Consider the following 13,528-nt stretch of genomic DNA (forward strand, 5'->3'; position numbering starts at 1 on the left):
TAAGAGTAAATTGTATTATGTTCTCCTTCAAGCGTCTAAATATTAGGTCTTAAAAAGCTATCTGAGAAAGTATGAAATGGCTCCTGTGTATATGTGTGTATTGGTTCTTTCTTTTCTCTTTTTTCTTTTTAAAGGCTGGGAGAGAGACTCTACATTCCTTTCTACCCTAAAAAGTAAATACGCTTTTAATTAGTCAATTGGATTTAGGTCTGATATCATTCAAGAGAATCAATAGTGAACTATTTGTGAAGTTTTCTTTCAATGAGTTAAAATGCTGACAGTTACTGGTAAAACACAGATACACTGAGCCATTTGTCTATTAAAATTAAAGTGGCAAAAACTAAATAGGGAGATGAAATTGAAAATACAGCTCATTTGGGGGAATGTTGGACTAATTCCACAATTCTTCTCTCTTTTTTTTTGTCTTTTTCCCCTGACTGACTAAAATTTCTGTCCAAGCACTAGTGAAAGAGAATTAGGGCTGTAAATTAATTCACGTTCAGACTAAACAGACTTCAAAACAGAAAGCAAGCAATGGTGACAGAAGAGCCTTTAGTTACCTGCTGTTTCTCTGTCAGCTGAGGTCAACTCTCCATTGATCCCATTCTCTTTGGTATTTGAGTAAGTGCTCTGTGACCCATGTTCTCCAAAGGTGCCCTCTTCATCCTCCCTGTATGGGAATCCATTGGCACTTCTGACGAGTCCTTCCCCTGCCCCTCCCTGATCCTTAATCTCAGGAGGATGTGGGTGTGCAGAAGCCTCCGTTAGCTGAGCTGAGGTCCAGTGAGGTGCCTTTGCGTCATCTTTCCGATCATCTGCCATTCTTTAATACCTTGTGACCTCTCCTGTGATCGAAAGAGGAAAAATAACAGCCATCACTTTGGGGTAATCTGATCTGATATTAGTAGTACCAAGATAGGGGAAATTTATAGCAAACTCAGTAGTTGGTTATGCTTGAATAAATGTTCAATAACTTACTTTTGATATCAAGAGGTAGAAGTTGTTAATATCCTGGTTTTGTTTTTACAGATCTCTTTTTGGCATACACACACACACACACACGCACGCACACACGTGTCTGTGTGTGTGTGTGTGTGTACTTTAAATGTAAGATCTCTATCAATTTACATACACTATTATAAAAAACTAGTTTTTGGCTTTAAGGATACATCTTAGCAAACTTTCATTGATATATGATGTTAACTGTTCAGTAGAGTTCAGGAAACCGGCAGTATGAGAAAATGTGGGGAAAAGGCTGAGGGGACATGCTGGATTATGGAAAATTACTCCAAGTATTCTTTTAAAAACACAAATTGCCATGAAACCTAGAAAAGACAATGGCCATCATATTAGCCCTTTCCATTTCAAAAGTGTTCAATTCAAACCAGAGGTGGATATGTTTTTCTGGATACCGTGTATTAAAAGACAAATAGTTTTGACTTAATTTTTAGCAAACTTTCTTAACCTCTATCTACAGATTAAGGGGGAGTGGTATTTTCTTATAGTGCAAATTTTATATGATGCCATGTTTATTAACGTCTACAAAAGGATGTGGGAAATATTTAGGTTTTCACTTTAGTCCATGTTTAGCTCTGGGAGTTCTAGCCACAGATACTCAAAGAAAGTAAAACAATATGAGCAGCTAAAATTGACAGTTTCACCCCCAAGGACTCTCTGGAAGAGATTTCTCAGTAACTAAAACCCCTCATCTTGAATCTAAAAACAAATACCTAAATGAGGAGAGTGTTACTTGGTAATCATCCACTTAAAATGTTAAGATAATTTGTTTTCAAGAAGCCAGGCATTCAAAAAATGAACTTCTTAGGGTTTAATGCTTTAGATTCTTTTTTTTTTAAATTAATCAATAAAAACGAATTTTGGAAGAAGAAAGGACTGGCTGGCCATACTGATTTCAATTAATATCAGAGGCACAAGGAAAGTGAATTTATAACCTAAAAAGCATCATATGACTTCCTGATAAGATTTAGATAACTCTCAAAACTACACGCAGATTGACTCCTCCTGCCAACTGCAGCTCCTCCGACCAGTGTTGCCGCATCCTCCTTCGCCATGACTTCCTATATCGCCAGTGGTCGGCCTCCTTGTCCTTTGGGAACCTGGGCAGTGGCACCATGTGCTTTGGGGGTGGGAAGCACCTTCCATTCACCCAGCATCCATGACAGCTCGAGCAGGCATGGTGTGTTGGTGTCCGCCGCCTGTTTCGTGTCCTCGTCCTCCTCCATGGGCTATGGTGGACTGCCTAGTCAGGTTCGATGGGCTGCTGGCAGGCAACGAGAAGGTGACCATACCGAATCTCAAGGACTGCCTGGCCTCCTACCTGGAGGTATGCTTCTTGGAGGCGGCCAACGGTGGCCTGAAGGTGAAGATCTGAGACTGGTACCAGAAGCAAGGTCCTGGGCCCGCCTACGATTACAGCCACTACTACAAGACCATCGAGAACTCCAAGACTGTCCTGCAGATCAACAATGCCCATCTGGCTGTGGATGACTTCAGAACTAAGTTCTACATGGAGCGGGCCCTGAGAATGAGTGTGGAGGCTGATATCAATGCACGAGGCGCTGGATGAGCTGACTCTGGTCAGAGCTGACCTAGAGATGCAGACTGAAGTCTTCAAGAGAGAGCTGGCCTGCCTGAAGAAGAACCACGAGGAAGGGGCCAGGTGGGTGGCCAGGTGAGTGTGGAGGTAGATTCTGCTCCAGACATTGATCTAGCCAAGATGCTGAGCTATATGAGAAGCCAATATGAGGTCATGGCTGAGAAAAACTGGAAGGATGCTTAAGTCTGGTTCGCCAGCCAGACTGAGGAGATGAACTGAGAGGTCGCTGGACACACTGAGCAGCTACAAATTAGCAAGACGAAGCTCACCAACCTGAGGCGCACCCTCCAGGGTCTAGAGATCAAGCTGCAGTCTCAGCTCAGGGTGAAAGCTGCCCTGGAGGGCATGCTGACAGAAACTGAGGCTCACTTCGGAGCCCAGCTGGCCCAGATCCAGTGCCTAACGCCAGCACTGCAGCCCAGCTGAGTGATATGTGTGCCGACACTGAGCGGCAAAACCTGGAGTACCAGCAGCTCGTGGACATCAAGACGTGGCTGGAGCAGGAGATCGCCACCTACTGCAGCCTGCTTGAGAGCCAGGACACTTATTACAACAACCTGTCCACCATTCAGACCACCTGAGTCCAGCAGCCTTCTGGGCTACCTGCCCCTGGGGAGGGGCATGAAAGGGGTGGGTCTCTTACCTTTGACCATTCGCCTGACCTGCCAATAAAACTTTATGGCCCAAAGGGAGAAAATGTATGCAGATTAATCAGATAGCACTTTCTAATTTGGGGGGCTTTTGAAATGTACATAGTTTAACCATCTATTAAGTGATAACCATTATAGGAGATTTCAGGCTGGTATTGCTCTGACAAAGCTACTTTGACAGAAAATATGATTTGGCAAGATTTCCTTCTCTTCTATGGAAAAGCTGCTGGAATTAAGAGACACTATTTGGGCACACTCACTTATAATCACAACAAGGCATTAGTAAAAATACCAGCCATTCATGGCAAATTTCACTTAAATTCCTAATCAGTGTTTTGGGGAACCAGATTATCTCCATTCTTCTAAATGGTATTATAACACAGTTAAAAGTGATCACAGCTTCCTTTAATTACTTCTTCTTCTTGCTGATGTATAATATTATTTTTACCTGAATCTCTGAAAACTGTAGGAACCAGGAATTTTAGCACTCCATTCCTGCTGCGTAATGGGAAAGACTCTCTTCTCTCCATATTGCAAACAATCCCAAATCCTAATTGCTGAATAGCTAGAGATCCACGGCAGTCTTCTGGTTTGATAAAGTAAGCGGAGAAGCTACCTCAATTCTCTCCCTTCTTCCCCTTCCAAAAGCATAGCTTGATAATGTGAGCAAGAAATTCCAGATTTTAAAATTTTAGTTCTTAAAATTACAGCTTTTTCCCTCCAAATCTGGAAGGCCACTCTGAAAAAATTGTCTTAGACAAGTAATACAACTATTCCCATATTTTTCCTTAATTACTAGAAACTTTAGTGCTTAACTATAGTATTTACCTCATTTTAGATCTTTGGTACTGTATTCTATTTCTTATTTTATATATAATTCAACTGTGGAACACCAAGTCTTTTTAAATCAGGCAGAATATATAGTACAAATAAATAATAACTGTACCCATTGTCTTCCAATAGGAATTTAATTTAGGGTATCATTTTTTAAGAAAATATAAATTATTATTTAGTATACAATAGCTTTGATATTATCCTTTATGTATATAAAATAAACAAAATACAATATAGACATCAATCTTTTCCACAGAAAGTGTCTTATTAAACCTAATATAATATTCTAGATCTTTCAGATAAGTTACAGTTTAACAAACTCTAATGAAAGTATGATTTATTGGAAAACATAACATTAATTTAGTTTAAAAAAAATTTTTTTTTTCTTTTATCTATCTTCCCTGGAATACTCTTAATTACCATCCAAGCAAATGCTGCTAATAAATGAGTGATAATGTTAAAATGACAAATACCTTATTATTTTGGAGGTTCTCAAATAACACACTTTTGTTGGTTCTCCCTAACAATTATAAAACCATATATGCACATTAAAACTTAATGTGTTTAAAGGATAGTTTAAAAAGAGAAGCATTTTCATCTGAACTTCCATCTGCCTGTGTATTGTACATAAAAAAAAAAGTTTGACATGCTGTGATAGTCCCTGTATTTTCTGTTCTGTAAAGCAAGTAGGGAAGATATATATATATATATATATATATTATGTTTATTTATTTAAGTGTACCAAACAAAAGTTCTGGAGTACATTTTCCCTGAGGAATTGTAGAAAATAAAGTATAGTTGTCACATTTCCTTCACTATTTAAGGGGAAGAAATAAGTAAGCAGAAATACTCAGAAGAACATGACCCTGACAGTTGTGCTAGCTTTCTGAGCTACTGACAAACTTCTTTTCTGAGGGCAAATCCAGGGCTAAGGATGTAAATCAGAGTTACATTTTACTCAAAAACAAACATTTTTCTAATTTTCTACCTAGTTCTTAAAAATTTTCATATTGTTCCTTCAAAGGATGGAAAGGGTTATGCAAAAGTAAGATGCACACAACCAAAATCATGGTAATAATATACAAACTGACCAAAGCACCGTTTAGTGTTAATTCAGGTTTCAAATATTTGTTGAATGTTGAATGCACACTTCCTTACTCCAGGCAAAAACACAGGGAAAATGTTCGGTTAACTATAAATGTTTGGCTGACACTAGCTCAATCAGTGAGAGGAGAATGGTTTTGAAACCCAATTTTTAGGCATGGTAGAAGAGCTGGTACTAGTGAGAGCATTAAAGGATACCACCAAGTAGAACAAACTACTAGACCTGAGTAAGACGGTATATATAGCAGAGAGCATGTGACATGTAGGTTTTGCTACATATGTATAGTTAAGATACACTAATTCAGAAAAGGTTTTAAAATCATGAAACGGAAATGCTCTTTGGTGACCATCCTCTTCAGATGTATCTTAAAGTATTTTCAGCCAATTACCTCCAACATACATCTAATAAATTAGAATTTCTGAGTATGAGCCTTGAAAATTGGTATTTTAATAAGTTCACCAGGTGACTCTGAGATACTAAAATTTGAAGACTCGTGCTTTGCAAGCTTGCTGCATAGGACGTCAGAAAAGAATACTAGTGATAGAAATACGTACATGAAACACCCCTGGAGAAGAATTTGAGCAAAGGGGTAAGGCAATTATCTTGATAGATTGTGTAATCATTCTCACAGATAGAAGCTGAACCTTTTACTTTCTCAGTCCATTTATGATGAGGTGGTGAATTCCAATCACGGGACTGACTACTTTTGGTCATCGTCCTGGGGATACGCCAGTTCTAATCCTATTGTGGGAGGCAGAAACATCTCCAGAAGTTTAAAATTATCCATTGTCTGTGGTAAAAACCTACTTCATATTGTGAAAACAATGAATAGATCATAGTTAGTCTATATGCATCTTCAAAATGTCTTTAAAATATTTATTTTAGATACTTCTTGGCATTTATTAATGATTTATGACAAAAGTACACTTGCACAAAATTTCTCAAATTGAGTTATAATTTTCTTAAATCATATTGGAGATGGATGTGGGGTAACAGGCAGAGTGAATGTGTGGAAGATAATTGTGAAGTAGTAAAGCTCTCAAAGAAGTAATTCAATGATTTTATACCTAGATAATTGAGATGTGTGCTGAAAATGTCATTTAGTAGAGTAGTACTTTTTCTCTTGGGAGTCCCATATCACCACAAACCTCACAATTTTTCTTTGGATTATAATATTAGAAAGATCATGAAGCACAGAAATAGTCTCTGATGATAGTTATTACTAGGCAGCTTTAAATACTCCCAAAAATTGGTGAAAAAAGAAACAATAAAAGCTTGGAAAAACTAAAGGAAAAATACATTTAGTGCCAGATAGGCATGTCTCCATTTTTATAATGCACTTGGCACTGACAGTTCTAGAATGTTTTCTGTAATATTATCTGCCCTGTCATCATGTAATGTGCCAGTTCAATACAAACATTGGGATTATAATTTTGTACTGCTACATGTCCAAAGATGAACAAAAGAATAAAACAACCAGTTATATAATACAATTAAGCACACGAGTATTGTTTCCCTTTCCGTGTAGGCTCAACTATGCTTATACTATTACTATCCATGCTAGTACTACAAAACAGAAACTTTTTAGTCCCTAACAATATTAAAAGTGTATGTAGAATCTATATCTTTATTTATAAATGCCAAGAGTTCTAAGCTTGAATAGTTTTGACTGACTATAATCCTGCATTCTTTCTCTTTGCCTTCTATGCAAAACCGAGGAAAAAGTCCTTGATGGCATCAAAACGTTAAGTTGAAAATCCATATATTTTTTGCATGTCTTCTCTGCTCTTTTCAGGCTGATTGTAAAACACCTATAAGGATGACTCATTCTTCATCATACACCATGACTAATAAACAATTCATATGAAGAGAGTTGGTGGGTACATAATTATTTTTGAAGATGATGGACACACAGTACACAGCAATCCAGTGTTAGGTTATTGGTAGAATTACATAAGACAATCCAAATAAAGTATAATTCCAGGCAAGGTGGAAGTACTCCATATATGCTACCTATTATTAATTATTATTTTATGGCTTTTATTTGAACATTTTTAGCAATTGGATTCAGTGTATGGTTTATCTCATATTGAAAAACTGAGGGCAGAAAAAGTAAATTGATTTGACCAAGTTAGACACTTCCAGGGAGATCTGGAAGGAGAAGCCAAATCCACTGACATCCATTCACCGCATGCTCTTTCACTGAGTAGTGAGATTGGTGGAGCGGAGTTGGCATGAGAAAGAGAATGAAATCCAGATAATAACACTAACTTCAAAAGGCTGCTCCACTGATAAGAATCTATCATGTTAAACTGGAAAAGGTGCTTTATGTGACCAGGGTATGCAACTTACACTTCACAGCTGTATGCTACTTCTAAGTCTTTTGCACATTATATAAGAGGGCCAATAAATACCTTATATACATATCAGAAATAAATAATATTTAAAATGCTCTAACATGTTAGCCTCTACTGATGATATTTAACTAAGGACCTGTGCTTGGGTATTGGAGATATAGTGGAATAAGTAATAGATTTCTAATGAGAAAAACCAGGGTTGAATCTGGGCTCTCCCACTTACTACATGTGCAAACTTAGACATGACACGAAATCTGTTAGTTTCATAAGCATGTAACTACTGAACCACTGAACAGATAAAATTTGAGCCCTACATTAGTACTTTTACTTATAAGAAAACAATCAATCATAAAATTTTAATAAAATTTTCCTTAAATAAGTATAAACTTAAGCATAAAGATAAAAAGTTTAAAAGGAAAATTGTAACTTGGATTTTGACAATTAACAATTTTGTTTTAAACATTTTCCAGTTTGAAATCTGATTCTAGATATGTCAGAGTTTGTCCAGTGTAACATAATACTGTAAAAGTAAATCTCCTTTGGGTACCAATCTGTGGAGTATTCTATAGAATTACAAATATTCCAAAGAAAAAATTAGGTCATAAGTATTTACTGGCACCACCACCAAATGAAAATCCTTTAGTTCCAGATATCTAAGATCCACATTATAGGAAAGGCAATGGCTGGGTGTTAAAGTGCCTATGATCTAAAAACAATAATCAGTACTTGAGGACCAGATGGCTCAGAGATTTCTTTACAGGAGATGAGAAAAAGGCTACGACCCATGTGAACTTGGAGGCTAGAATTATAATAAAATGCTAGAATTACAAACAAACAAATAAACAAACAAAACCTGAAAAGCTGGAGAAAAAATGGCAGTCTTGAAAAGAAAAAAAAAAAAACAGGATGGAGAATTGGAAGTCAAGGATATATAAAAGCATAAATTCAAAAACTAAATACTTTATGGTTTTTTATGAATGGAATCTACTTTTAGTTATTTAAGACAGACAGAAGGACGACGTCCTGTGGAATTGTAAGCAAGATACCATTTATTTTGTTTCTTGCCACTTTATCTGATCTGCCCGCTCCCTTTATCTTTTGATGAACAATTCTCCCTCCACAAACATAAGCTATGAGACCAAAGTTCTGCCTCTTAACATGTTTAGATTATAATCTTATTCCAAACATAGTAAGTGTCTACGGGCTTATGGCATAATCAGTCATAGCATTTGTTTTTGGCATTTCTCTGAACTTAATGCATCCCTTGTCAGAGGCTTAAAAGTTGAGTGGCCATCCTGTCATGAACACTGTAGAATCAATGGAATGCTAGCCTACGTGACTGCTAAAATGCCTTACAAATCTTAATTTATTAAACTATTGTTTGATAATGTCTCCAAAACATTAATGAAAAGGTTCTATATATCACAGGGAATGCATTAGGATTAAGGAAAAATATACAGCTTCTATGCTGAAGGAGCTCACAGACAAACCAACAACAACAACAACAAAACACAGTGTGGTACCTGCTGTGATACAGACAAGGACAGAAAATTATACAGGCACATGGACAGCTCCTACCACAGTGAGAATTCAATCAATATTTCATGGAGGAGGTAACATCTGAGTTGAGATGAAAGGACAAGTAGGAGTTAGCCAAAGAAAGAAAGGGAAACCATCTAGAAAGAAAGAGCCTGGATGACTATTTCCTGTGCTATTTTTGACTTGGGCTAGGCAACACCTTCTAGGAATATCCCATAATGAGTACTCTTTTGGCATCCCCAAACTCCAGTTTCACTGTGTTAGACATTCTTCCCTATGCTGTCTGTCTCGCTCAGGAGGCTGTAGAATCTCAGAGGTAGAGCGGTGTTCATTTCATCTCTGCATCTCTAGAGCACCTGGTACAGAGTGTGCAACAGAACAGGCTCAGCAACAAATGCTTACTAAACAAATAAATGAGGAACATGTGTAAAGCACAAGATTGTCACTATGGTCCAGATGTGAAGTGGGACATGGGGAAACGAGGCTGACAGGCCACAGCAGAACTGTAAAGGGGTTAGTAAGCCAGTAAGCCATGCCTAGCCTCTATCTGGAAGGCCATGGGGCACCCATGAAAGATGTGAGAGATGTGAGAGTCAAGTTTATTTTTTAGAGTGATTGATCTAGCAATGATATTTAAATTGAACTGGAAGTAGGCATGACTAAATACAGAAGCAGCTCTTAGAGACAGTCACTTTAGGAAAGAACCATGTAGACCTGAACTATGGTGGTGTGGCCGGGTTTGAAATGAGAGGCTAGACTCCACGTTCAAAACCTCGACTAAAACAAAACCTAACCCTCTCTTTTTTTAACAGACTGCTGTATAAACTAAAGTTTATTTGTTTTATCTATTGTCTACTTACTTACATACCTTACTATCCATGTTTGTTGTGAGGAGAATAATAAAGTATAATATTTTCTACTATTTTGACAGGCATTTACCTTATTTTCTTGAGTTCCGTTTGTGGTCCTGTTCATTAAACTATATGGAGTCAGAGAATATTTTATTTGATTTTTGATGAACAGTGTAAGACAGAATTCTTTTTTTTTTCCATTTATTTTTGTTCAGTGTGAGTCCATGAGGTTCTTTTAGATGCCCTGTCCCCCCCACCCCCTTATTTTGAGTTGTGATAGCAGGTTACAGAGAAACACGAGCCTGGTCAGATCTGCACTGATCTGATGAGATGTAGAAGCAACAAAACGGAGAATGTTAAGAAAAAGACAGAGAGCCTAAACGACTGAAGAACTGGATTTTTCCTTAAGCGGCACTAGATGCTCTTTGACTTACAGGGGGGTTACCTTTTGAGAAACTCATCATAAATTGAAAATCTTGTAAGTCGAAAATGCATTTACTACACCTAACCTGCTGAACGTAATAGCTTAGCCTAGCCTATATGTGCAGAACACAAGATCCAAAAAACGCTGGTAACAGCGTGCTACAGAGTATCTGTTGTTTATCCCAGTGACTGCATGCCTGACTGGCAGATGCATGCACTGCCCCTGTCCAGGTCATAGGAGAGAATCAAACTGCCTATCACTAGCCTGGGAAAAGACCAAAATTCAAAATTCTGAGTATAGTTTCTTCTGAATGTGTACATATCACTTTCATACTATTATAAAATTGAGAAATTACATGTCCAACCATTGTAAACTGAGAACCGTCTGTATTTATAAATTGCTTTAACAAGCATGTATTGTATCTTCATTTAATTTCAGATCATGATCAATCATCTATTCACTTAGTATGCCCTCTAGAATCTTTTCAGTAAACATTTATTAAATACCAGCTTTATACTAGGAATTCTGTTAGGCACAGGAATACAATCATGATTAAGATATGGATTCTGGCCACAAACAGCTCACACTATACTGAAGAGGGTAAGATGTATTTGAAAGATACAAGGTAACACAGTAAATGCAATAATAGAGTATACCACAGGTGCTACATGAATATAAACCTTCTGAGTCACACGCACCCATATAATGTAATATATATATATATATATATATATATATATATATATATATATATGTTACAGGTCATGTGTATATAAAAGAAAAATGGATGAATGTAATATATTTGTATAACATGTATTTTTTAAAATACACCTAAACACTACTATATACATGGAGGTGTCCAAAATTTAATTATATTAAATATTTAGTTTCTCCTAGAGAAAGGTAAAATGAGTCCTAAAATTAAAGTATGAGTCATATAAAGGGATCAATTTTTTACTTTTTTTTTTTTTTTAGATTTACGGTAGGCTGTGTGTTATGATGTACTGTGCTACTGCTGGCTGTAATTGCGACTCAGAGGAATTCTGACTTAAATTGAAAGTAGTCTTGTTCATTCTATCAGTTGAGTTGTGCCAAAAAGAAAGCAAGCAGAATTCTTATGATTTGGAATTCCCTTATAACTCAAGTCTGATCCAATTGGGTCAGTCTTTGTATGCTGTTTGACTTATCTCTTTGAGCAGACATATCTTTGTGTAGCCTGGAGTGTATTCTAGAAATCAGGTCAATTTTTATGGCTTGCTACTTGTATTCTGCTAAACTTCTGGAGTGATAAGATGTAGCATAAATTTTTAAAATACTCTAGGCATGAAATATATACAATTAGTCTATGTTTTTGAGATGGTAAAAAATTGAGCTGGAAAAGATACCCAGGTAAACAAATATCCACAGTGATTAATTTTTCTACGAAGACAAATATTCCAATCTTATATGTAAAAGTCTTAATGTAAGTATAGGCATAGGTGTGGCAATATTATAAAGTGAACTCATAGGTAAAAATATTTCGATATAAAAATAGACCCATCTATAGGCAAGTCAGGCAAAGGACCTGGCCAAGAGCAAAGAAAAAAATGATTAAAAATGTAAAAAATGTTAAATTAATGTTAAAATAAAACATTTCTCGGAAAGTAAAATATTTTGAGGAGATATTTTTAAAAATATATTTGCTTCTTTGATTTTTTATTTTATTCTAGCTAAACTAGAAGGTAAATCCAGGAGAAGAAATTCTCCAAATTTAGTGTAGAAAGCTGAGAGTCAAGCTATGTAAAAAAATGTGAACTGATGATGAGATCAAGAAACTCAGTGACAGAATGCTTTAGATTACTGCTTTTCTCCAAAAAAAAAAAAAAAAAAAAAAAAATGACTGTAAACGACTGCCATTTATCTTCACATGAGATCCTTATTTCCAGTGGGCATTTTGGTTGAGAATTTCTAAGCAACAAGATTTAATTTAATTTTTCTTACATTTTTCTCTCTTTTATCTTTAAAACTACTTTAGAAAGAAACAGTAAAATTAAAACTATATTTAGTGTCTGGCATTTTAATCATAGAGGCAAAGGGAACAGACATGTCAGTTGAGCATAAGTATTTCTTGATAAACTCTGGACAATGAAAATATGATGCATACCTACATTTTCTTTGAGGCATCGCAGACCTTATGTTTAAAGGAAACCAAAATTTCTTAGGAAAGAATAAAAGTCTCTTCAGGAATGATTTATAAGTAAGATTGAGACTATCCTAGTCATACTTAACTGAAAGAAAATAAAAAGTAAGGCAAGTGACTTAAGCACGATCAGAAGAGAGAAATATGAGATTAGAAGATTTCCCCTTCTGATGGTGAACTTAAACAGTATTTAGTAAACACTTATTATGTCATAGGCATGATTCTAGATGCTGAGGATATGCAAATATTGGCAAGACAGCGTTTGGTCTTAAGAAGCTGAAAGAAACCAACATGTCCACATTCAGGTAGGTGATAATATTATAAATGCTTTAACAGAAGTATAAAGAGATTCTATGGAAGTTCCTAAGAAATCAGAAAATACATGAGAGTCTTCAGAATGGCAAAACTTGCTTTCGATCTTGAAGGGCACTCACCGTGGACAAGGGCATAATTCCATATACAAAAAAACAGCAACGCGAAGACGTGGGGGTGTAAGAGAACTGGAAACATCCAAGGCGTTTTGGAATTCCAGAAACAGTAGTGGAAAATGCTGTAGGGAGCCAAGTGTCCAGATGATGACGTATCTTGTTTGTCAGGCTGTGTAGTATACATTTATCATTACTAATGACATGCCACTGAGAAGCTTTAAGCAGATGAATGTCAACATGAGCCCAAGAAAGAATTGTAAAAGATTACGATCAGAAATAAGAAAAGTAGATACATGGCCAATCATGCAATAATCAATGAGAAAGCATATAATCATTTGGATTAAGGTAGTTGTAGTGGGAATGGAGATGAGGGAAAGATATATTTATTGTGAGACATAGGGAGGTCTCGACGTGACACAGGTCATACAAAATTCCTATCCTCAAAAAAGTTGTGTTTTAATGAGGTAATCATACAGTAACCAAACCTCTAATTAAATATTTAATATTTAATTATAAATGGTTCTGTAATGGAATGGACTATTGC

The 13,528-nt window shown here is 36.3% G+C and overlaps 1 protein-coding gene and 1 pseudogene across 37 annotated transcripts in view; one reads left to right on the forward strand and one right to left on the reverse strand.

Moving 5' to 3' along the window:
• The window catches only part of MAP2 (microtubule associated protein 2), a 244,607-nt gene that overhangs the window by 63,379 nt on the left and 167,700 nt on the right, over positions 1–13,528 (reverse strand). For all 37 annotated transcript variants that reach the window (XM_016132295.2, XM_036235956.1, XM_016132315.2 and 34 more), the window contains one exon: positions 561–845. In XM_016132295.2, the coding sequence (XP_015987781.2) occupies positions 561–822 (262 nt within the window). In that variant the 5' untranslated portion in view covers positions 823–845. The remainder of the gene's footprint in view (positions 1–560; positions 846–13,528) is intronic.
• On the forward strand, positions 1,234–3,198 carry LOC107503679 (annotated as a pseudogene).

The sequence above is a fragment of the Rousettus aegyptiacus genome, unplaced genomic scaffold (genome assembly GCF_014176215.1).
Source record: "Rousettus aegyptiacus isolate mRouAeg1 unplaced genomic scaffold, mRouAeg1.p scaffold_m13_p_2, whole genome shotgun sequence".
NCBI lineage: Eukaryota > Metazoa > Chordata > Mammalia > Chiroptera > Pteropodidae > Rousettus > Rousettus aegyptiacus.